Source organism: Leucopleurus acutus (genome assembly GCF_964270905.1).
Source record: "Leucopleurus acutus genome assembly, chromosome: 10".
Lineage (NCBI taxonomy): Eukaryota > Metazoa > Chordata > Mammalia > Artiodactyla > Delphinidae > Leucopleurus > Leucopleurus acutus.
In genome coordinates, this window is record NC_139153.1 from 21,040,261 (window position 1) to 21,066,969 (window position 26,709).

Sequence of the window (26,709 nt, forward strand, 5' to 3'; positions counted from 1 at the left end):
AGAGTCAAAACTTACAAAGCTGGTATGACATCTGGTAACCCTTCTAGATTCCAAAGCTTTATCCTCCCATCCTGGAATTTTAGATTTGGGAAGAAGTACCAGGTATTAATAAACCAAGAATGTGACTTCAGATTCAATGCCACAAGCTAAAAACAATTGTTTCCATAGCTCGAGAAATATAGATCATATGTATTATGCTTCATATGCAAATCGTATGCAAAGCATGTAATTGTGTTATTATGATAATTTGTTAGAGATAAACAATAGGCAAGTGATAAATGCAACTAGCTTTTTAAAAAAATACCCTCTAAGTCATCACTGGATCTATATTGAACAGATATCTTCTATTATAAGCTTCTCCAGGACAAGAATATATTTTCTAACCACAATGTAAAGGAAGATGTTATATGTACATATATTTAATAAATGCAGACTCACAGAAAAAGAGGGTGAAAAACTCAAAAACTAGGAAGAAGACAGAGACAAAGACACAAGGGGCAGGATGGAAACAGGAAGAGAGAGACACAAACCCAAGAGGGGGAGAGAGATGGATGGAAAAGTGGGGTGGAAGTGGGGGAAACCCAGAAGGGAATGGATTGGGAAGGGGTTAAAAACTGCAGAGAAGATTGCCTGGACTGACAGCAGTGCTGACCAAAAAGAGAGATGAATTAAAATCTCTATAACAAGATGCCTTATCGGGCACTCCACCGAGGTCAAACCTCATTACTTCCAGTTGAAAAAGCAGCTGATAACCCTCTGGAGAGTTCTCTAAAAGACTTCCTGCTTCGGCTGCTTTTCCAATACTTGCTGGTTAGGAGTGGGCAGCGGAGAGTCTGCTGGAATATTTTGCTGGGGAAAATTTAATTTTGTGGGCGCCTACTCTGAGCCAGGCACAGAAGCAGAAAGGCACTTTGTGTAGCTTATCTTGCTGACTCTACAAAAAGGAAAGTCTCGCTGTGTCTCAGTGGAGATTTTTGATAGGAGGTTCACATTGCATGTTAATTGTAGTATTTGGGGGGGCAGGATCAACCTGCTGATGATAACCAATTAGAAACTGCACTTTTCAATTAATCTCCAACTAAACCTGAGCAAATAAAAACCCAGGTGCTCACTAACCAAGTGTGGATACTCAAATTTAGAAATTCACAGTACAGTCATTTACCGCCTGGGCTTAGGAGTCAGAGACCCGGGTTAGAACCTGCCTGTCATTGACCTGCTATATGATATTAACCTCTCTGAGGTGAGACGTCCCTCTTTGAAAAGTGGCAATCATATCACCCATCTCACAGGGTTTTGTAAAAGGTAAACGAGATAAAAGTAGGTGAAACAGGGCTTCCCTGGTGGCGCAGCGGTTGAGAGTCCGCCTGCCGATGCAGGGGACACGGGTTCATGCCCCGGTCCGGGAAGATCCCACATGCCGCGGAGCAGCTGGGCCCGTGAGCCATGGCCACTGAGCCTGCGCGTCCGGAGCCTGTGCTCCGCAACGGGAGAGGCCACAACAGTGAGAGATCCGCGTACCACAAAAAAAAAAAGTAGGTGAAACAGAGTACCTGCTTCTTAAGTGACTGACAAACTGCTATGTGTAGGAATATAGTTTTCCGGAAAGTACCGTATACCCAGTCTACAGTTTTTGGACAGTCAAGCTAATTTTCCCTTTGATCAACAAAACTGTCTGCCATATTAATTGCCAAGCATCCCGTTGACCACTGCACCAATTTATTGGACCGCAATGCAGATCTAAGCACAGAAATAAGGGGATCTGCAGAGCTAAAGTGACCACTCACTACCCTAAATCTTCTTCATTGGGGATGATTTTGCCCCTTTCCCCAGGGGACATTCGTCAACGTCTAGAGACACTTTTGGTTGTCATAGTGGGATGGCAAGGTGCGAATGACATCCAGTGGGTAGAAGCCAGGGATTCTGCTAAACATCCTACAATGGACAGGACAGTCTCCATAACAAAGAATTATCCATCTCAAATGTCAATAGTACCAAGGTTTGAAAGACTCTGCTCTAAACGATGGCTTATGCTCTTTGTATTAATGACTGTTACTTGTTGAAGCTACTCAGAGGAAGGCTGATTAAAATAATATGGCTTTCTAATTAGAAATGAGTCTCCTAGCCATGCAAATTTAAGAAATGATTCTGTGGTTCCCCGTCTGAACTAGAAAAATCCCCTCATAAACACGGTTAACATCAAAATTAGGTCAAAATAACACCTTTGGAGCTAAGGAAGAGGAAGAGGCATCTTCTGTTAACATGGATATATTGTGTCTTTGCTGAGTTTTTATCTAGCACATTAACTTGATGGACAAGATTTCACTTCCAGTGCACAAGCTACACAATGGACAGATGAAAGCCGCAACCTAATTAGGACAAATAAAGAGAAGGTAGACACACGTGGGTATGTGCCCTAAACTTGGTCTGAATCAAGTTCTTCAGTGCTCTGCTCTACCAAAATGAATATTTTTCCAAGTAAATGATAATTGTAAAATGTTATTATTTTTTCTCTCTGGATGGTCCCCTTCTCTGAATATCAATTGAGCACTGTTAGCACAAGTAAACTGGGACTTTTATTCTTTGTTTGTGATGGTACAAGAGGGCCCTTGTGCTCTCAGAATAGTTATTTCTAGACTCCAATTCCCTTAGGATAGTTTCCTCTCTAAGTGTTCCTTCCACTTTATTTTTTAAAGTAGTTTACTTGAAATAGACCATTTCAAAGAATCAAATAAAAGGAAAAATGCCCAATGTAAAGGACATTCAGTTTAAACTTCCCTGTGGGGGAAAAAAAATTAAAACATTAGTAAGTTGTAGTGGCTTTGTTATTTAATTTTGACAATTAAAACCCAAATTTATCATGAATAAGAGCTAGTAACTAACATTCAGTGAGAGCATGTCAGGCAAGACTGTCCTAAATATTTTTTTGTAGATTAACTCATAATTTTCACATGGTTTCTATTGTTTTCGATGCTACTGCTGTCCCCATTTTCCAGACAAGGAAAGTGAGGCAGGGAAGACAAATAACTCACTCCAGAGTATGTACTGAACTCAGATGTCTGGCTCAGAGTCTGTGTTCCAAACCTCTATGTTACAGTCTTTCTGCCCGTAGTAAAATGCTAAAATTGTTTGTTGTGGGAAAGCTCTGATGCGGGGGAACACAGAAGAGAAATGGATGCTGGGACAAAGTCAGTGACTCCTGAGCGTGGCTGCAGGTTACTCCTCTCCTGACTGGGAATTAATTAAATTCTACCTGGGGGTTCTTTCCTATCTGGGAACTCCCCTGAGATGGCCTCTCTGCTTCTGAATTATCCTTCTCCATTCAAGGTCTGAAGTGGTCTCCTTTTCTAAGCTTGTAAGCCCAATGAGACCAGGAAGGAGACCTGAGCCATTTGCATCCACAGCACCTTACCCAGCACTGCTCACCTATGAGGTCTTTAATAAATGCTAAATCAATCTTAAAAGGAGTTCAGGAGCAATCGGATAATGAAAGACTAGGATGTCTACTCTGATGTAGACTGACCGGGGAGACGTGGGTTATCAGCCTAAAGGTCACATCTCCAGAAGGGCTGTCACAAGGACGAGTTCTCCATGAGGCAAACTGGGACCCACATCTGGAATTCACAGAGAGACTCACTATGAGAAATATTTCCATTATCGAGTATGATATTATTCTAACGTAGAGCTTCACACATGACAGGTGCTGAGTGAATAACACCCAGAAAAAATGCTATCAAAATTATTTGAAACTATAATAAATTACATTTAATAATTTAGATATTGTTGCGTACAAGCTATGTTTCCAACGCTAAATGCTGTACATACTTTATGAGATGACCATGTGAGGTAGAAACAGTGATCAGTCCCATTTTACAGATGGGGAAATGGAGGACTTTAAGAAGCAAAGTAATGTGCCAGGTCAGATAGTAAATGGCACACTCAGGATTTGAATCCAGGTCTGATCATAAATCTTCAACTCCCAACCATTGTGCTTTACTGCTTCACTTGTAAGTGAGTGCATATTTTTCACTGGAGGCTTTTAAGAAGCCAAATGCCTGATATTTTGGTGGGGAATACAAAGGATATGCAAGAGGAGGTTAACGCATTGAGTACTAGGTTGGATCAGGTGACACCCAAGGTCCTCACCTTTGGGGAAAAATTTAAAAAGGAATAATTTTTAAAAATCATGCCAATTCTACAGTCCTTCTGAGTGTGCTCAGGTATCCACTTGATGCCACTGGAAAAACGACCACCCTCATCAGCAAAGTTCTTTTGAGACAAGTGTAGTCTGCCTCACAGGATGCGCTAAAGTTGGAAGCAAGAGGGTTCTACAGAAGCCAACCAAGGGCTCAAAGAAGTTGGGAAGAGTTTGGCACGGAAACATTTGTCAGAAAGAATATTTAGCTCTTTCAAAATGAGGGGGTGAGTTTAAATGGACAGTAAATTGACAAAACTAAGGATCCCAGAAGAAGATTAGAGGTTTCGAGGGAAGTCATCCTTAACCCTCAAGACTTCAAGTAAATGACTTAAAGGACTGGATCAAGATAGATAAGAAAACTTAACTATAAAAAATTGTTTTTCTAGGGATTTTAGTATAAAGAAGTAAAGAGCTACCACATTCCCTTCCCAAGGAAATTTACTATTGGAATTTAGTCTTTAAAACTTTTTTGTGTATATGTGGGGTAAAAAACATATGACCTAAATTTCCCATCTTAACTATTTTTATTGGGTTGGCCAAAATGTTCGTTTGGGTTTTCCGGGAAAACCCGAACAAACTTTTTGGCCAATCCAATACGTGTACAGTTCAATTGTGTTAAGTATGTTCACATTGTTGGGCAACATATCTCCAGAACTTTTTCATCTTGCAAATCTGAATCTCTATACCCATTAATAACAACTCCCTTTTACCCCCTTACCATCATGGAAGTTAGTCTTTTAAAAACTAATTACTAAAGAATATGATAGTCTCATGGCATTGCTCGTATAGAAAACAGAAAAGGATGGGACTAGGCCTTCAAAGATGTACCGAGGAGTCCTGGCTCTGACACATCCGAGATGTGTAATCTAGCGCAACACAAGCTAACTTTTCCTAACCCTAAAACGGAGGGCAATGACCCAAGGAATTCCTGCAAGGACCAAATAAGACAAAAATGGAAGGAGTGAAAGAAAATGAACTCTACAAGCAAGGCTCCAAACCGCAGAGAGCAATAAGTAACAGAGAAGAGCAAATATGACCCCTGATTAATTAACTAAAATTGGAATAAATTTGCTGTTGAAGAAGGGTAACTTGAATGTCACTCTATCACCTGTGACTAATAAGGGATCGCCTTTAAAAAGTGCATTAACTTTTCAGGCCAACTAGAAAACCATTGTAGATAACACAGTCCAGAGTATTTCCCTTGGCAGCAGTGTCCTAAGTTGGGCATCAGACGTCAAAGGCAACTGGAAGATCTAACGTGCTACTGAAAGTGGACTTGGACTCCAGGGAATGCAGAGCTTCATCATGGGGTTGCTGATAAACTCATGAGAAATTCTTAATTTCTGATGTCTAAGTCATTTATTTGTGATCCTGAGATACTTCTCTGCCTCATCATCAATACATTTCTCAATGAATCACTTGCAAAGATAAACTGAAAATTCAGGAGAAGGGAGAAAACACTGGAAATAATGTCACAAGATTTTCTTTTAGAAAAAAAGATCACCGATACCGTATTTGCCATTTGCAAGGCGGGATCCATCAGGCCCAGGATTTCTTCATTATAACTTGATTCTAGGCTAATGATGTCATCGATTACATCATCCATCTGAAGGAAAAAGGCAATGGAGAACAGACAGATATAAGCAAAAACTGTGCAAAGCAACCCAAAAAGAAATCCATGGTCTTTCCTGACCCAAAGCAATAACATTCTTTAGTTAGATTCTAAGAGGTAACTGTCCTCTTCCTCCCCAAATAAGAATATTATTGAAGACCATTAACACTAATGGGTGATGAGGATGACATATGCAACCAGCACTTAGTGAGTGATTACTAGGTGCCAGACACTGGGCACAGGACTTTTTATGGGCTAGGTGATTTATCCTGACAATAACCCTATCAGGGTAGGTGCTATTATTATAGCAATTTTCCAGGTGAGATACATAAGAAGCAACTTGCCCGAAGTCACACTTCAGAGAAGGGTTACAGCCACAGTTTGAACCATGCTCTGAACTTTTATGCAAAACTGCCTGCCTTAAACAAGAAAGATGAACCAGGAAATTTCATCTTGAATGACAGCTGCCTTTTCCTTTTCTCCTCTAAAGACTATGCCCTGTACCTTTCCCACACCCTCCTTGGAATAAAAAACCACAGATGGCAATTCAGCCCTTTGCTCCCACAGGGGTGTGTGGGGCACTGTGGTTCCCAGGCCACTGGGTATCCCTGCACTAATCTTACAAGGACTTGTAAAATAAGTTTCTCCTCGTACAGCTGCCAGCGTGCTTGGCACTCCCGGAGGAGTACACCAGGACGAGGTTATCATTACAGTCGTGGAGCTGACATTCCCTCTAGATCAATTTTATTCCTGTAGTACCAAAACATTAGTTATGATAATAAACAACAGTGATTACATGTGCATTGCAGCAGTTGCAAAGACAAGTCTGTGAAAACATTTCTTCGCAAACACCTTATATATCTGAGCTACTTGGTGTGTGTGTGCACACACGCTTGGGTCTTAATCGTGCTTCACAAGTACACAATGAAATCTCAGAACTCAGACGGATGCTCCTTTGTGTCTTTTTGCCATTTTCTAATTAAAGAAGACAGGCTCCAACATCATGGGGCTTGTTGGAATCCTGGTTCTCCCACTTTCTGGATTGGGGTAACACCCTTCATCTTTAAGAGCCTCAGTGTCCCAATCTGTAAAATGGGGGTAATAATACTCATGGCCTTATTGGATTCTTGTGAGATTTCAGGACAAACCATATAAAGTGCTCACAGTGCCAAGAATATAGTAAACATTCAAAAAATGAGTGGCATTAAGTGACCCCTGAGAATAATTGGAGGTCAGTTTTGAATAACTGTCACCACACTCTTTCCTTTCCAGGTACACCAGTTGTGTCTGTTTCGTTTGCTTGTTTTTAAGAGATGATTTTCTAAATGAGTTCGTAAACTGGAAAATGGGCCAGAAGACTTATGAGCAACCTTTCTTAGTAAATTTTTTATTTTTAGGGAAATGAACTTAGTGGGCTTGGTATGAGAGAATTTTTTCTCTTATGAAAAGAGTCATACATGTTGATAAAAGGCAGTAGAGAAAAGCAAAAAAAATAAGAATTTTTTGTTTATTATTCTTCTTTCTCATATATGTATATACACATTAAAAATACATAAATATATTAATAAATGGGTATAGCATGATTTATATAGCCATTAAGTAGGATGTCATAGAAGAACTTTTCATTATTTGGGAAAATATCCATGATTTATCATTAAATGAATAAAATTTCAAAATATATTTTCCATGAGATTCCATTTTATAAAACAATATATAGATCTCACACACACACACATCTTGGTTTTACAAATATCCTGTCAAAGCTGCTAACCTATAAATTTGTACAACATATTTTGATGATGGTATCTAAATGAAGTACAGCAGTTTACATTCTATTTTATTAAAATTTATGTATTTTAAGCACTGTTTAATGACTTACAGCAACTCAGGGAAAAATGCATTTCAAGTATCATTTCCCTAGTAATTTTTTAATCATGAGACATTATGAAGAAAATAGTTCTGTTCATAGCTTCCTCAATTAAAAAAAAAAATCAATGGGGGAAAAAAAACTCTTAAGTCATCAGGAAAGTGTGATTAGCCACAAATATAGATCCTCATTACAGAGCGTTACATCTTTGGGCTGCTGAGTCATTCAGTACCTGCATGCACGACGCTCGTAAATGCGTGTTCATACTTGGGCATTCGCTCTCCGCCCTGTTTTGTTCTTCAAACTTATAAAATCCCTGCAAAAACACAAGCAAAATCAGCCTATGATCTGGATTTGCAAATGACTTTTCAATGACTTATTCACACGAGGCTGATGGCGCGGCAACAAGATGAACTAAGCTTTCTGATAAAGTGTAATCTGACCGAGAAACAAAATAATGAAGGAAGAACTTCTTCCAGCAAATCAGCTTGACAGATGACAAACATGGACAGAGAAGAATAAGATGGTTGGTTTAGGGAAAAGACTTAGTCCCTCTAGAAATTAAAATCAACCAAACTTCAGAAGAGTCACCTCTGAATCACATGAACATTTCAGAGGACAAACTCCACTAAAATGAAGCTCATCATCTCATATTTGGAAATAACATATTAAATCACAACGCTTCTGTTAGGTATGCTTCAAATTTTGATGCAATAATTAGCTTGAGGTACATTTGAGTCTTGTCTCCAACCCAGCCTTTACAAAAAGCAGATTTCACCAGCAGTGGCAATTTTATTAGGAAACCGAATTCACCCAGCAAGGAAATCTTTGCTTTTCTGTTAGATTTTCATGTGCTATATTCTTCCAATCCAGCCATGCACACTCTGTGCTTTTTTTTTTCCTTTCCAACTCAGGGAGCAATAAAAATAACATCCCAGACGTTCACAGCAAGCGGAACTTCTAAACCGCCTGTCCAACACCTTTTCTATTTTTACTCTCCCTTTTCCACCTTTCCTTCTCTCCTTGCATTTTCACTGCTCTGTAAACGGAAAGGAATGGAAGAGAACACTCAGCTAACGAAGCAGAAACGGGGTGGAAGAAAAAGTGTCCTCGCGTCTGGGTTCTGCTCTGAGGGGGCCAGGTCCCCTGCCAGGAGCCATAACCCAATAACCCGGGGATGGTGACAGGGAGAAGAGGCTGGAGGGTGACAGCTAGAATGGGGAATCGGGGATAACGGCCAGCGAAGGTGGCCACGCGGACAGACTGGAGTCCACGGTCAAGTGCGGGAGGGAGATCCAACAGACAGTCATTCAGTGTAAGAAAAAGGAGAGGGGAGGAGACATGAATTACCTCTTTTTCACAGTTGGAGTTAAGTGTAAGCATAGCCATGGGGCTGTTGGGTGCGCTGCTCCCGGGCACTGGTGGCATGACATGATCGCCAGGCTGGTTTGGACATGGCAAGCTCAGGACTTGGTTGGCATGTTTATTTGCTAAAGTGGTAGAAAGGTACTGCTTTACCTGCTGCCTTTGGGCTTGCTGTATGTGGTACTTGGTGGGGTTTTCGAGGTGGGTCTGCACCTGAACATAGCCACGGAGGGAAGAGAAGAGAGCGCTGTTATTGGTGAGTTTCGGACAGCTCTTCTTTCAGGCACAAGCATGAGATGGGCCAGTCCACCAAGAGAATAGATTATTAAGCCCCTATTAGGTACCAGGCACCGTGCTGATGGATTTTGATACTACTGAAGTTTAAAGGCTAACCCTTAGGATTTGGGGTAGTACTCTGCCCTATTTCCCTGCTAACTGGCGGTCCATCATCTCTTTAAAACCTTGTGCCCTTCTTCTCATGTCTGATGACTAAAAATTTGCCACTATCTGTAGGGCAAAAATTCCCCAACACACCTGAAAGAGTTTGTTAAGATCAAAACAACAATCTAGAAGAAGGCGCATAACTTGATTCATTTCAGTTTTCTTTGGCAAACAGAACCGCTTTCTGTTTTTAAAAAACACCAAAAACCCTCCTTAAGGAACAACTATAAAACGGTTGTAGAACGGAAACAGAAACATTCGGATGATTAAATCAACTGGTTGTGGATCAGTTCCTCCCACTTGCATTTGGACATGACTGTTCAACATTTTAATTAAGATCTTAAACTCAACATAAAAAGCAATTCCCCATTAAGCAGTTTCTTTCAAACACATAGCACTTCTATGTATGTGTTTTTGAAGGCATGAATATTAAGCCACCAACATTATTTTTCCCTTCTTTCTTATAGACATTAATAGAGAATAAGAACTTTTTAAAAAAAAATCAATGATACTCAATTTAGTCACTTTTTCCTTGATAAACACAATTTAATCTTAGAGCCATGAACAGGAGCTCATGGAGAGAGCACAGCCATGCACCAGGGGAAAAAAAATCCTACTACTATTTACTTTATTCAAAACTACATCGAATTACTGATTATGGTATCAAACAATAAACAGCATTAAACGGGAAGACATGTACTTATTGAAAACTGTGTCTACTACAATAACATGAAAAGGTGAAACGCTCAATTTATTGATTACATTTCAGAGACTAAATATAAGAATAAAGCTCACCTGATAGTGATTATATTCTAGCATTTCCAGCATAACCACGTTTTAGGTGGCCCCAATCCAACAAATAACGGTAGACTATTCGCTCCCTCTACTTTCTGCAACTCCGATTCGTAGACTGGCATAGAGAAAGTACTATAAACAAGGTATCCCGAGACACCACCGGAAACTTTATCACAGCAGCCCTGCTTATAATAACCTAAGCTAATTAGTTATGCATGTAAAAAAAAAAGTTCACACAAAGGGCTTTTTTTTGGAAGCCCTACGAGTTTGCTCTTAAATATTGATATCAACCCCCCCGCACCCCACCCAGCTTGACGTCATACTTTTTTTCATAAATATAAAAGAACCTTTTCAAGGGATGAGCTATCAAAGTCAAACTCACTGTCAGATCAAGGCCAATTCACTATTCATCTTTAGTTCCAGTAGTATTAATAGACAATGGTATTTCTCTTTCAGCAATAGGTTAAGAGCTAGATGCCCCCTTTGGAGAACATTGCCTAAAAGCTACACATGAGACTCTTCTAATGGCCGAATAACTCAGCCCTTCCAAATGCAGAGTGTCTTTTAGTATGGGGGAGTCTCTGATGAACTTTCAAGTTCAACAGCCTCATCTTGCATCCTGGTCTCAATGTGCATCTTATTCTTAACTGGACAGACATATAAATTTCCTACTGACCTTGCATCAGGAAGAGGGGGAGCTATTCTAAATAGAAAAGGAAAAATACAGAGGCAGTTTTGGATATATATTTATGTGGAAAGTAAGAAATACACATCTCCCCAATTTAATCCTCAAATTAGGAAGCATAAAATTTTTCACTAAAAAATCTTCTAATATAATTCTTGGGGCTAGAGAAGAATAAGAGTTATCATATACACAACTGATGCATTTACAGATTTCCTTATTCATTCCATTATTTACTGTTATTATGTGCTAAACACTGTGCAAGGCACGGAATACACATTGTGAGCAAGTAGATATAATTGCCAGGTTTATGACCCTGAGAGTCTGGGGGGGAAGCAAAGGAAGATAAAAGGCAAACAAATATATATCTAAAAATTATGATAACAGTTGATATGCACTGCTGAATTGGTGAGATACTTCAAGCACAAGAATTTGAAATTCAATAATTCCATCCAAATGCCCAGGATAATGAAGCCCTTTAGCTGGCAACCTCAAATTGTTTCAAATGACTGATCTAACACGCACACAGAGGTTCACAGAGACATTTTAAGTTTCATAAAGGGTCCAAACACGATAATGATAAGGACAATAGACATTTCTAAAATAAACATAAAATGAGGGCAATGGGTGTAATGTGCTTATTTCACTATTACACTTTAAACACAAGGGGCTGCACATTTAAAAATAAATGTTAATTCACTGGCAGATCCTTATTTTTAATGAATCAGAATTTTAAGCTTCAGTAAGGAAAAAAGCAACTTGTTCTCTACTTGGGATTGTCAGTGAGGTCTTTACTACAACCAGGTTGGGGTAGTCAGAGTGGGATGTATTTTTGCCCTTTTACCGTCAGTGTCTTTTTAAGTAAGCTGAGAACAGATTGGCTGTAAACACTATGGAGAAGTCAGAACATCCCCAGATGTCTCCACTCCAAACACCTAAAACAGGTAACATAAATGAGGTCATGATCTGTGGTGTGTAATAGGGAGTGGTGAGGCCTGTGGCAAACTAGAGGGTGGATATTTCATCTAAAAGGAAAAGCTAACATAATCTGCAACTGATTGTGGCCATATGGGAAAACTGTTCCAGTCTAGCTAGATCTTCCAATTTTTCAATTTAGTTGGCAATCTGAACTTGTTTTTTAAATGAAATCTCCCAGATTACAAAAATGACACCAAATTGTTTGATTTTTCATATTGTAGAAGACAAATCAAACAAATCTGTTGGCTGGACTCAGCCCACAAGCCAGTAGAATGTGGTCTCTGCTCTATAATGCCCACAGGAGAATCTTCCTATCTACATTCCCTTGTGGGGGGGGGATGGCCTAGGTTTTAAGAAGTTAGTTCCTCTTCTGAGAACTTAGCATCAAATCCAAGCACTCCTGGTGCTTCTCTGACAGGGATATCATGCCTGACAGCACAGTCAACAGAAGAATTAAGAAGTTGAAACCTGGGTTCAAATTCAGACTTTGCAGCTTACTACTTTTATGACCTTCTGCAAGTCATTAACCTTTCCAGGCCTTCATCACGTCATGTGCTCAATGGGAATGACAATAGAGCCTGCCTCTTAGAGGTGTTTTCAGTATTAAATGAAATCACACCTCTACCAGGCTTAGTAACCTATCTCAAACAGCAATTCTCAAACTTTCTTTTTTGTCCTAGGACCCTTTTAAACTGTTTTAATTTCTTGTGTTTATGCAGGTTATATCTATCCATATTTCTCATCTTAGGAATTAAAACTAAGAGATTTTTAAAATATAAGATTATCCACTAGCACATAGTCCACTGGCCATTAGAACAATGACATTTTAACACATCACGTAGCCTCTGTAAAACTCTTCTGTATATAGATATCCCTCAGAATCCATGGGGATGGGTTTCAGGACCTCTTCAGAGAGCAAAATCCACAGATGCTCAAGTCCCTAATATAAAATGGCATAGTACTGTACGCGAGAGATGAGCATGAAAAAAGGAAAATAACCTCTCGGTATTATTATGAAAGTAGTTTTGACCTGACAGAACTACAGGAGTCTTGGAGACCCCCAGGGCTCTCTGAGACACTTTGAGAAGCACTGATCTGGAACAGTTAGTACTGTTGCATTATCTCCACCCCATCCTAGCCATGCCACCCCCACTGTGTGGTGGTGGTGTGTGACACAACCTCTGTGTGTGTTGCTTCCCTCATATCCAGAAGATGCTGGAAGGAAACACTAACTGCCCTAACTTCTCATAACATTATCATGAGGCTCTATACTACAGTCCTCGGAATATTTTCAAAGCCACATAAATATAAGGTTCTGTGTTCAGCCATCCTAAACCATAGCTTTTTAGTGAGTGATTTCCCTTTCATTAATTTTTAAATAGCCAAACAAGCATGCAACTGAAAACATATGTGGTGTTAAACATCTGCATGATTTCCTAATAATTTTTTCATGTTTTTGACCTTGAAACCAACTATATCACAGAATTCGGATACCAAAAGTTGGGTATTGCTGAGCACTAGAAGCACAGACCACAAAATAAAGCTGGAATACTTCTTACTCTATCGAAATACAGTATTTTATTGACGTAACTTATATTTCACATAAATAAAGTACGTTAGCTATCTGGATCAAGGGCAAAAATCCACTGGCTTTGAAACTTTTCTTCCTTTATTACTACTACTATCTCCTTGCCCTTTTTCCTTTCTTCATTCAGATCCTGAATTGATAGCAAAAGAACTGGAATAAATCACATTCTAATTGTCACAGTTTAGCTTCGCCACTTCCCAGGTGACACTGACAGGTTATTTTCCAGCAGTTTCATTCTAAAGAGATCCTGGAGCACATCAGTGTAAGATGGTGCCTGCAGATACTATCAAATTGGCTGACAAAAGAATTCACTGCAGGAAAAAAGATCCCCATCTGATGTTCACTGTCCTTCTATTCCCTCTACTATTTGTAAACCAGAATAAAAATAAAATTGAGCGAAGATTCCCATAATCCTTTTAGTTTATAACTGATTTTACTTTTTTAACAAGTCAACAAAGTATTTAGATTTCTCATTTTGTGTTTAGAGAGAGAATGTGTTCTTTTGCTCAGTAAGTTGAAGAAATAGTAAAAGGATTATAATTCAATCAATTGCTATCCACTACCACTCCCAAACCACTATTCTTTTCATACTGTTTTTTAAAGGACTATGTACAGAGATGGTCAATGATGCAATCACCATCCCTGAGAAAATGGTGAAACAAAGGAAGCTAGCTTTCTGAAATAATTTGAGCAAAGTCTTGCCCAGGGTCACATCTGAGAGGTGCCAAGATTCTTTTCAGTCCCACAATTATAACACTACCACGAAAGAAAACACCAGTCCAGAACACATGTTCTCACTCAGTCGTGTTTGCTGTACAACCTGTACAAAGGTCTCCCTAACAAAAAAGAAGGACAACAAGAATACGAATCCTGACCTAAGACAGAAGAATCAAAATCATATGCAGACAAATAATAAATGCTGGAAGAGGGTGTGGAGAAAAGGAACCCTCCTATACTTTTGGTGGGAATGTAAATTGGTGTAGACACTATGGAGAACAGTATGGAGGTTTCTCAAAAAACTAACAATAGAGTTGCCATATGATCCAGCAATCCCACTCCTGTGCATATATCCATAAAAGACGAAAACTCTAATTTGAAAAGATACATGTACCTCTATGTTCACAGCAGCACTATTTACAATTGTCAAGACATGGAAGCAACTTAAATGTCCATCAACAGATGAATGGCTAAAGAAGATGTTGTATATATACACAATGGACTATTACTCAGGCATTAAAAAGAATAAAATAATGCCATAGGTAGCAACATGGATGGACCCAGAGTTGATCATACTAAGTAAAGTAAGTCAGGCAGAGAAAGACAAATACCATATGATATTACTTGTATGCGGAATCTAAAAAAATGATACAAATGAGCATATTTACAAAAAAGAAAACAGACTCTCAGACATAGAAAACAAACTTATGGTTTTCCAAAGGGAAAAGCAGGGGCGGGAGGGGAAAAATTAGGAGTTTGGGATTAACAGGTACACACTGCTATATATGAAACAGGTAAACAACAAGGTCCTACTGTACAGCACAGGGAACTATAGTCAATATCTTGTAATAACATATAATGGAAAAGAATCTGAAAAAGAACAGATATATACATATGTATAATAATCACTTTGCTGTACAACTGAAACTAATACAGCATTGTAAATCAACTATACTTCAATTTTAAAAAGTCATATGCAAACAAAAAGCAAAAACAATGAGTACTTAAATAAAAGAAAGTCAGAAGTGACCAAGGTTGATATGCCCAGGTCCTTTTCTCTATCACAGGGATCTGCCCACCTGCCCAATCAGGCCTGTTCCCTGTTTTTGTATGGCCTAGAAACTAAGAATAGATTTTATATTTTTCAATGGTTGAAAACCATCAAAAGCAGAATGATATCTCATGATACATGAGAATTCTATGAAATCCAAATTTCAGTGTCCATAAATAAAGCTTCCTGGCACACAGCCCCGTCCATTCGTTTACATGTTGTCCACGCTGCGCCCACACTATAGCAGCAGAGCCCACGTGGCCCCCAGAGCCTAAAATATCTACTGTTTACAGAAAATGTCAACCAGTGCTCTGTAAGAAAGTTTTACCAATCTAGAGTTCAGCTTTCCTATTATGTTGAAGCTTTAGCAAGGTTTGAAGAATGAGGTGGTTTTTCTAAAGAGAAATAGTATATGTATAAATAATTTTATAGTTGCTTTTCCATATAACTGGACATAAGAACACAGGATATGCTTATTACCTCCTACTTATGATATGTCATAAGTACCAAGATTTTGTAAAACACAGAAAACAATTAGCATTCATTCACTCAAAATTGTCTACCATGTACCTGATGCTGTGCATTTTATATGTTCACTCCTAGCTTAGGTCAATTCAAAATAAAACTATGAAATCACTTGGCTAGCCTACAAAGTATTCTTGAAAGCCTCTCCTCACAATTTTTAAAGATCATATGATGACAACTGATTGAATACAGAAGGAACTATGGACTCTGGATTTTCATAGTTTAACCTCTTATTTTGAGTTGCTACCATCAGAGAGTATACCCAGTCGTCCTCTTACCAAATACAAAAAGAACTAAAAACAGGATTGGGTGCGAGCCTTAATGTCTATATAAATCATCTGGGATCTTGTTAAGTGCTGTGTGAATCTGTAGGTCTGGGGTGCGGCCTAAGCTCCTGCATTTCCAATAAGCTCCCAGGGGATGCCCACCCTGCTGGTCCACAAACCACACCACACCTTGAGTGCAAGGCTTTAAGACATTTTCACCTGGACTTCTGCCCCGATCCAAAGACTTATATCTTCACATTCATTCACCAAATACTGTCTGAGTACCAACCAGATGCCAGGCAACTGTCTTCATCTTACACAGGCTGTTTGGGGCAAGGCTCACCCAGAAGACGACATTTAAGCACAGACCTGAAGTTGGGGAAGAGAATGAGCCAGGCAGATGGGTGGCAAGAGACACCCAGCAAAGTACAAAAGTCCTCAGGTGTGAGGAAGCCTCCCAGGCTCAGGGAACTGCAAGGAGGCTCTTCACACACATTCTTTCCTTGGCTGCTTCTTGACCGCACTCGCCCGGTTTTCTTCCTGCCTCTTTCAACATTTCTTCTCAGTGGCCTTTGCTAGTTTTCTCCTCTTCTCTCCCTCGTAAATGTCAGAACGCCTCAAGGCTCAGAGCTTGATTTCCTCTCTCTGCACGCACAGCCCTGGTGACCTAAGCCAGGCTCCTGGATTTAAACACTCTGTTTAGATGTCCTGAACTCCACACTCAGCTCCACCTGCTTACTCCATTGGGAGGACTGCAGACATCTCAGACTTAAAGTGTCCATCTTCCTCTTCCCCCTATGGTCTTCTCCATCATAGCAGATGGCACCCCCATTCTTCCATTAGCTTGAAACATATGAAATTACCAAAAAAAAAGACCTTCATCTCGTTCAACCTCGTTGCTCATTTCCAAAACCTTGGTCATCTTTGATTCATTTCTTTCCTTCACACCCCACATCTACTCCATCAAGAAGTACTGGCTTCCTTTTCAGAATGTATCCCGAATTTAACTAATTTTCACCATCTCTACTGTTACCACTTGATCCGGGCCACCAGGACTTCTCACTTGGATGACTGAAAGCCTCTTGACTCTTCCACCTACTTCTGTATGTGCTCTTTTGCACCCTGTGTTCAATACACTGTGTGATTCTTGTAAAATATGTCAGATTATGTCACTCATCTGCAAAAAGAACCCCTCTGTAATGGCTCCCTATTTATGTCTGAGAGAAAACAAACTACTTACAATGGCCTACAGGTCCCTAAACCAGAACTACCTATGGGGCTTGTTAGAAATTCATATTCTTGGGCCCCATCGCAGAGCTAACGAATCAGCATCTCTGGGTGAGGATCAGAAATCTATGTTTTAACAAGTTCTCCAGGTAGATTCTTATGCACAGCAAACTTTGAAGACTCCAGCCTACTGTGCCCCCTTCCCCCTCCACCCTGGGGTCATGACCTCTCTGATCTTATCTCCCACAACCATCCTAAGAACTTAGAGACCCCAACTCCCACCCTGCCAGTGCTCTCCATCCCCATACATACCCTGCTCTACTTTGTCCAGAACATGGCCTGGCACAGAGTAGGGGCTCAGCAAATATTTGGATAATCAATGGCTGAATGAAGGCAGTGTGGCTGAAATGCATGAATGAGTGGGGAGACTAGAAACTAAGGACAAAGGGTCAGATTGTGTAGGGCCTTGTACAGGTTGGAGGCGAGGATCCTGAAGCCTCTAGAAGTGTCCTGAGGAGATGGAGAAGTGGTAGACCCTTGCTCTTCCTAACTAATTCAGAAATCTCTGGAGGTAATATCTCCAAGCCAGGCCATTGATTCACAGTGCACCTCCCTAATCTGAGTTATAAAGCTTCCTTTTCTATGAGGGCAGACCCAAAGGTTGCCAACTCTTATAGCTCTCATCCACGATGCTTAGTGCCAGGATCCTGGAGATCTGTCTCCATCTCTAAACTGTAGACCCCTTGATAAGTCACAGTTAAAGCAGAAGTCCTCAAGCTGGTGGCCCATGGGCACAGTCCACAGGTATGGCTTATTGCCTACAGAGTATTTAATTAAAAACTAGAGTTATCATAATAAAATTTGGATTTCTGGTTTCTCTAGATAAAACAGAAGATCTAGCAACAATGAACCACCTTCTAGTGGGCCAGCAAGGGGCAGGGTTGAGAAGCAGCTTCCCTCTTTTGAAGGAACACTTGTTCTTCATTTTGCTACATTCCTACCACTCCTTATTCTGACACTGATAACTGGCCTGATTTACTCATTAATCTGCCTGACTCCTGAAGGCATTTAAATTGGCAAACCCTGCTTTACCTTTCACACTCCACATTCTAGGAGGTAGTTCCAAATCTGATGGAATGATGGTGGCATAAGTGGGATCAGAATAAGCCTCACTAAATAAACAATCTCATATGATGTGAGTGAGAAAAAAAATAAATTGATATAAACTTTTAAAAGGTACATACATGTTCATCCAATAATTCACACTTTCAAGAACTTTTTCTAAGGAAATCATCAGATCTAAGGGCAAAGATTTAAGAACACAGAGGTACATCAGAGCATTGCCTAAAACAGAAGTGGACAAATTACTACCCTAGTGCCCACTGCCTATTTTTGTAAATAAAGTTTTATTGGGACACAGCCACACCCATTCATTTACATATAGTATACGACTGCTTTCAAGCTATTACAATACTAGAGCAGAGTTGAGTAATAGACCTTATAATCTCCAAAGCCTAAAATATTTACTATCCGGCTCTTTACAGAAAGTGTGCCAACCATTAATCTCTAATAACAAAATATTGGAAACAAATATCTAATAGAAAGCAATGCATTCAATTAATTATGAAGGAGCCATATAAGTTCAAGGTTCCTCTATCTCAGCATGACTGACCCTATGGCCAGGTACATCTTTGTTGTGGGGTTGCATGTGTATTATAGGATATTTAGCAGCATCCTTGGTCTCTGCCCAGTAGATGCCAGTAGCACCTCCCCGCCAATGCCAGTTCTGACAACCAAAAATGTCTCCAACATTACAAATGTCCTTGGGGTGGGGAGGGGAATTGCCCCCATATAGATGGATACAATACAGTGAATGAAGTCCATATTTTATAAAACTATTAAATGAGGGGGAAAGTTCATCATGTAAGTAGGAACACAAAGCAGGTTAGAATCACTACATACACTGTGACCCTAAACTGACTTAAAAATGTTGTTTATACATATGCATACACACACACACAAAAACCAGTTACAAATCATTCATCAAAAATCTTCTCCATGACTGTCTCAGGATGATTAAATTATAGGTGGCTGCTACCTTATTGGTTCTTTTTAATATTTTCTATAATGCATATGGCACTAATTTTGTAATTTTTTTAAAAAAATCTATAAATTCCACAAAAATTAAAGTCTGTGGATCTGGACAAACAAAAATATATACAGGCAGAATTCCTCTACTGAACATTTTGAAAACCACAAATAAACCCATGAAGTTGTTATATAATGATGAAATCTGCCTCATTTCAATTTTTTCTTTAAATATTTGATCAGATTAAGAAGACCTCTTTATTTATTAAATTTTTGGTCTAACATTCAAGCCCAGACAGTCTGAGTCCGTACAATGTTTGACACATTTTTATGGTTTTATAAAGGGCTGCAATTACGTGGTTCCATGGTGCCCTTAAAATAATAGCTCATTGTAAGGACCGTCGAGTTCTCCCCCCTCCTGATGGGAGCTGCGAGTGCAGCGTTCCACGTGCTATAACTTTTTTATGTGCCCCAGTTTAGCACTGCCTCAGAATTGCAGATGCCTTTTTGTTTCAGCATCCCCCCAAAATGCCCCTATTGTTTGCAGTTTATCGGGTATTAGAGATCATTATGACACAGGCAGCAAAATCCCTTTTCATAAGGACAGACACTCTTAAGAAACTAGCAGTGGTCAAGTTTGTCAGAGATGAAAACATTGCCCTGGGCCTAAGTAAAAGGTCAGTCAGAAATGAGAGCTGAATGCTGCTGGTTTGAAGGTCAAGTCCACATGAGCCGAGAACTGGCAAAAGCAGCCACCTCATAATAACACAGACTTTAGGGCCTAGATCATGAGACTGAGGGGTCCTCCTGGTTCTTGAGGAAATGCATTGTCTTGGGCAATTCCTAAAACTTGTTGTATAGATTATGTGATCATGAAATTCCAGTCTGGAATTAACAACTCCAACAATAACACTAACAGCTCACAAGCACTTTCTGACTGAGAGTTTTACGTGCAGGTACATCGTAACTTCCCCACTGAACAACCCAGCCATTCATTTAACCAGCATTTATGGAAGCACTGAGGATACAGCAGCCACTAAAGCAGAGTTCTTGAGCCCGCAAAAGCCATACTGAAGTTGGGGAAGCAGAGACAAACACGATGGCAACAAATCAACAAAGAAAGAACTTCATCCAGTGACACAAGTGCAATGCAGAAAAGATAAGAAAGAAAGTCACTGGGAGAAAAGAAGGCTACTCTGAAGTAGGGACATTCCAGCTGAAACCCAAATGATGAGAAGAAGCCATGTGTGTTGAGAATCAGAGGAGCTTAAATCCTGAGCCGGAAGCAGGTTGGCATCTTTGAAAAACAAGAATGACATCAATAACCCAGCCAGCAGGGCTGGAGCAGTGACCAGGTCAGTGCATAAACTGAGAGATGTGGTCAGGACCGGATATCATGGAGCTTGGTAGGCCACAGAAAGGAATGTGATTTTTCTTCTCTGCTGCTTATAAGACGCCTTTGGGAGGTTTCAAGCAGAGAAGTGACAAGACCTGATGAACATTTGTAAAATATCACTCCGGGATTGATGTTGATGGGAAAGAACGGTGGACACAGGAGAAACAATTAGGAGGCTCCCGTAGCTACATATCTGAGAGCTGCTGATGCCTTGGACTCAAATATTAAGATGCAGTTGGATGTGAGATATATGCTGCTAGCTCTTGTCTCTGGCTCCTTCTTAGCTTCCATCAAAACTAATTTAAGAATAGCACGTATGTTAAAGGACTTTCTTACACAATGCTCTGAAATGTCTCACACCAACACCAAGAAGTAACTATAAATGATGCACAGTGTTGTAAAATATCCCATGTATACCTGCTTGGAACACATAAGCTAAGTGTATGGCCAACTCTCAGAGTGCAATGGAGAGAGGCAGCCTTGTCTTGTTAGTATCTGGCTAGAATTTCAGAGAGATCTGACCTCAAATCCTAAGCGAGTTGCTTAAATGCTTTGAACCTCAGTTTTTTATCTGTAAAATGGGATCATGGATACTACTTACCTAGTAGTTGCTCATCTTGTTGATTAGTTTAAGTGACAGAATGCACGAAAAGTACTTAGTATGTAGTAAATGCTCAATAAATTCATAATGTTCTCTATTATTGTTAGTCCTGGATTTTTTTGTTTTCACATCCAAGTAGGTCATTGTTACATCATTTAGCTCATCCATCTCAAAAAAAAAAAAAAAAGGTCACCTTGAAGGACTGGAGAGGGCAAAAAGGAGGGGGGCAGTTCAGCCTCTTTCGGTATCCTTTTATCTTTTTCTCTTTGGCTGACTCAAATATCACAGATGGATGCCAAAGATAAGAGTAAATGGGGAGAAACAAGAATCATAGAGCATGGGACACTTGTTAGCTGGAGTATCATACAGAAGACTTTGTGAAATCTTTTTTCTCTCCCACTTCCAAAGGAGCTAGCTCAGCTACTTATTCTTAATCTGGGCCTTAGGGAAAGCGGAAACTCCTGAAAATTGTATGCAAACTTTTGACTCTGCATTTTTCTAGGAAGAGGTCTAACATATTGAAACATTTAAAGATGAAATTACATGTAGAATTTGCAGGTAAGAGGGAGGTATATACAGGAAACAAGATGAGCCATGAGTTGATAACTGTTGAAGTTTGGTGATGAGTATATGAGGGGCTCATTATATTATTCTCTCTGATTTTATTTAAGTTTGAAACAACCTATCCACATTCATACAGTGCATAGACATTTACATTCTAGATACTTCATTTATATTCATTTTCTATCTTCTTTTTCTATAAAAAGAAAAGTCCTATGGTAGCATATTTACTAAGTAAGCACTTGGTCAATCTAATAACCTACCACAAGCATAAATGTCTGCTTTTTTGTTCACTGTTCTTGGTCTTTGCCTGAAGCTTTCCTCTAAAGGAGCTGACTTTATGTTGCATGAACTGATCGCTGTATTCAATATGCTCCAGGTCATTCCTCTGTACTGTCAGCCTGAGCGCCTCGCAGAGAAACATTTTGTTAACAAAGTAAGTTGGATCTGCCCATGTAGTGTTCACACTGATAGAATCAGGAGTGTGTAGTTTAGCTTCAAATGAAATGTTTATTTATTTATTTATTTTTAAAATAAATTTATTTATTTATTTGTTTTTATTTTTGGCTGTGTTGGGTCTTCATTGCTGTGCTCAGGCTTTCTCTAGTTGTGGCGAGCAAGGGCTACTCTTCGTTGCGGTGCGCGGGCTTCTCATTGTTGTGGTTTCTCTTGTCTGGGAGCACGGGCTCTAGGCACGTGGGCTTCAGTAGTTGTGGCACATGGTCTCAGTAGTCGTGGCTCGTGGGCTCTAGAGCATAGGCTCAGTAGTTGTGGCGTACGGGCTTAGTTGCTCCGCAGCATGTGGGATCTTCCTGGGACAGGGATTGAACCCGTGTCCCCAGCGTCGGCAGGCAGATTCTTAACCACTGCGCCACCAGAGAAGCCCTGAAATATTTATTAACTTGTGCAGAGGGTACAATACTGAATTCATATGGACCTTTCCGGATCAAAATCAGGACAACCTCTTTCAGACAAAGTGGCTGATGATTTACATTTATGTCACAGAAAAAAGTGACATAAGTCACTGAAAAGTGACACAGTCATCTGAAATTGAGCTGATGAAGACATTTAGGAGGAGTTTTGTTTTTGGTTTTCCTCAATAAAAAGAAACTGTTCATTTGCAAAAAAAAAAAGATTTATCACACTCTACAAAGCAAATTCTCAGAGGGATTTAAAATTTGCTGCAAATCTATAAAAAATGTAAAAAAGGTAGGGCACACCTATACAATATCAATATATGTAACTGAGATAGTCCCATGTGGATTTCTTTGTGTGACAAAAATAATGGATAAAATGTGTGAAGAGGAAAGGGACAAAATACTTCTTTTGAGAACAGAAACGGGAACTCTGAAAGACATAAGAATATGGGAACATACTGGGGTTTCTCATAAAGAAGAAAAATAATTAAAAAGTGAAAATGAAGTAATTACTGAGAACTCATATACCAGGTAGTTTTCCTAAAAGTTTTCAATGGATTTGCTCATTTAACCTTCACTACCACCCTATGAAGTAAGGGCTGTTATTATTCCCATTTTAGGGATGAGAAATCTGAGGCTGGCTCCCAACCACTACACTAACTACTACCATGTTATGAGTTATCTGTAGAATTTATATTTCAGCATAGTATTGCTGATTGTGAAACTGTAGAGACCCTTTGTAATATGTTTTTCTCCTGAGTACTTGTTTTCACACTTTCATTATAAATAGCCTCTCCTTAATATATGATGATCACCTGGGTGGACACTAGGCATTAATCCAAAGCATGACCCGATTCCTAAGCAAACAGAAGGAGCCCTCAGGCCAGCAGTGGGCCAATGAAGACAGAACTTTACAAAAGAGAAGTCAATGTGAACATCTGTTATGGGAAAGCTGCCTCAGGACTTTGAGTAGTTTAAGGGTTGATGCTTCTTCTTACTTTCTTCCTTTTTTGGGGGGAGGCAGGGGATGTGTTGGGGGAGGCGGTGGGATAGGCAGGCAAACAGAATCTTCCTGACTCAAAAGGAATTTTTGTTAACCAAAAGCATCTGTATCATGGGATTTTTAAAGGAAAGGTTAAACCATTGTACAGTATAGTAACGTCTTTTATAAGAAAGAAAATGAGCCACTGTTATCACTGAAATGCCAGTCACCATATACCTAATGGTAAACCAATTAAAAAAAAAAAGGGAAGAGAAGTGTCCAGATTACTCTTTTGTTAAGTGGCCCAATGGTTTGGAAAAAAACAAAAACAACAGGCAGTGGTTAATCAGTCCCTAAAAGTCTTTATCTTATGTGCAGTAGATAGAAAGAGGGACCTCAGTGTGAAAGAAACCCCTCACTCCTCTCCTCAAGGAGCTTACAAATGGAGAGTTAGGATGGGGACAGAGGAAAGGGAAACTCACACACAACTTTACACGTAAGATGGTCCTACACTCTAAAACAGTGATTCTCAACCACAGGCAATTTTACTCTTTGAGGAACATGTGGGAATGTCTGGAGACATTTTTAGTTGTCACCACTGGGGGTACAGTCGGGTGGCTGCTACTGGCATCTAGTGGGTAGAGACCAGGGATGATGCCAAACATCCTACAGTGCACAGAACAGGCCCGCTCTACAAAGAATGACCCGGCCCCAATCTCGATAGTGGAGAAGCCCTACACTAAGAGATGCTGTGTCAGTTCAACACCCCAAACCTCTCTGGGGTAGATTTCAGAAAAAAAGGCAACAAAACCAGTCAAGCCAAAGGAATGGCGTAGATACCTCATCAACTCCTGATGCACTTCCACATGTACCTGAGTTTCATAGTCAATAGTTATTTCATGCCTGGTCTTAACATGCAAAGGACACCTTTTAGTTCAATGGAAGGAGGAGGAAATGTCATCGTCACTGTGAAGAGCTTAATTCAAACTCAAAGATCTCGTATCATCTTGAGTTCTGGACAGTGATGTGGGTGGGAAAAGTAAATTGAGAATTATCAGTTCTACACGATAATGATCAACTGTGCCCTAAAACCACACAGAACGAAACCAAACAATTCTAATCATTCAAAAAGCACACTGGGAACTTGCTTTGGCATCTCTGAGCGCACTGGCAACTGTGAGTGCATTGGCAATATCACTTAGAAGTCTTTTCTATCTGATAAATACTAAAGGAACATTACTGTACTTGCAAACAAAGCCAGAGTACGTCAGTTCTTAGTTTGACATTTCACATAAATCTTCCTTACTCTCCCAAACTACAATAACAAAACAACAAAGTTTTCATCAATTCATTTCCTATATCTTAAAAAAGGAATTATTTTTTCAGTATATTTGAACAACTTTCAAAGCCATTAATTTATAATTTTGTATGTGACACACAGATTTTTATTTTCTAACTGCTTTAAGCAGTAGAAGTAGAAGTGAAGCAAATGCTGATGTCTGTTAAAGCTGAATGATGGGGCTCGAGGAGGGTCACTATGCTATTCTTCCTACTTCTAAGTATCTTGCAAATTTCCCATCATAAAAGTCATAAAAAAATGTTTAAACAGTTCTTAGACATACAAACACACACACACACACACACACACAAATGTTGCCTTGGGCGTTTATATAAAATAATTTAATCCTGATCATTTCATTGGCAAATTCTTTTTGGTCTTAAAGATATTAGCTCTGGCTTTATTTTGCTGTCTGCCTCCCCATCCTCTACATTTGGGGGAAAAAAATGCGTAAACACTCAAAGGAAAAACAAACAAAAAGCTAAAGTGAAAGAAATTGCACTAATTAAACAATATCATCTCAAAAAGTTTTTGTCTCAAATGATGCCTGGAGTGTGGCTCTAAATGACCATAAATGGGCTCTTAGTTTTAGCAAAATGATAAGTGAATTTCAACTGCTAAACTGAAGCTTCCTTATATTCTGTGTTTTATCTAATTAGTACTCTAAAAAATTATTGCATTGCAATAACTGAATTTGAGTGTTCTCTCCCTTTAGTATTGCAATATGCAATGATGCAGTTATAACTTTACCACTGAATATGTTTACAAAATTATCCTTTGATATAAAATGAGAGAGAGAGAGAAAAAAAATAGAAACGATTTCTTTTTCCTTAAGGAAAAGCATGTCATGAAAAGCCAGATAATGCAGTATTTTTGGTTGGTTTTCCTTTAGATACGACAAGATTATTTACTTAACAACAAGCCATGTAATTATCCATATTCAAAATGGTCATCAGAGGGTAGGAGACTGAGTTTTAACACAAGTTTTACCCTCTCTGTTTAAAGAAAATAAAATTACAGAAGAAAATTAACTTCTATTGAGCATCTCTTCTGTATAAGGCATAGGCTCGGGCCTTTACAGATGTGAACCTTACTTGATGCTCACAGCAATAGTGAAGTGCTATCACTAGTCTGGTTTGCAGATGAGGAAACCGAAAAGAGAGGTTAAATAACTAGTCCAATGTCACTTGCCTGCTCTCACACCATCAGAGATCTAAACGCAAGTTTGCTGGGTCCCAAACGAACCAAAATACACAGGATTCATCGAGGCTTCACTTCTCAGGAGTCACCAATGCTGTGCTACAAGTGATATGGCAAACGTGCTTATTTAAAGAACTCCAAAATTGTCACCTCAAGAAGGAATGTATCAGAGAAAAACCACTGACGGACTTTTATCGAACTTATTATTGCCCTCAAGACTAGGGAGGAAACAAAAATTTTATGACCTTTATTATTAAAAGATGTAAAGTATACGGTTGGAGAAAATTTAGAAAATAAAAATGAGAAAAGGGAAGGG

At 39.4% G+C, this 26,709-nt stretch overlaps 1 protein-coding gene across 7 annotated transcripts in view; it reads right to left on the minus strand.

The window, feature by feature from the left end:
• MITF (melanocyte inducing transcription factor) overlaps positions 1-26,709 on the minus strand; it is a 224,016-nt gene that overhangs the window by 22,754 nt on the left and 174,553 nt on the right. For 6 of the 7 annotated variants that reach the window (XM_082847226.1, XM_082847224.1, XM_082847225.1 and 3 more), the window contains exons 3-5: positions 9,025-9,252; positions 7,907-7,990; positions 5,706-5,801 (exon numbers count right to left, since the gene is read on the minus strand). In XM_082847226.1, coding sequence (XP_082703352.1) covers positions 5,706-5,801; positions 7,907-7,990; positions 9,025-9,252 — 408 coding nt within the window. The remainder of the gene's footprint in view (positions 1-5,705; positions 5,802-7,906; positions 7,991-9,024; positions 9,253-26,709) is intronic. The other variant, XM_082847228.1, reaches the window with a different exon arrangement.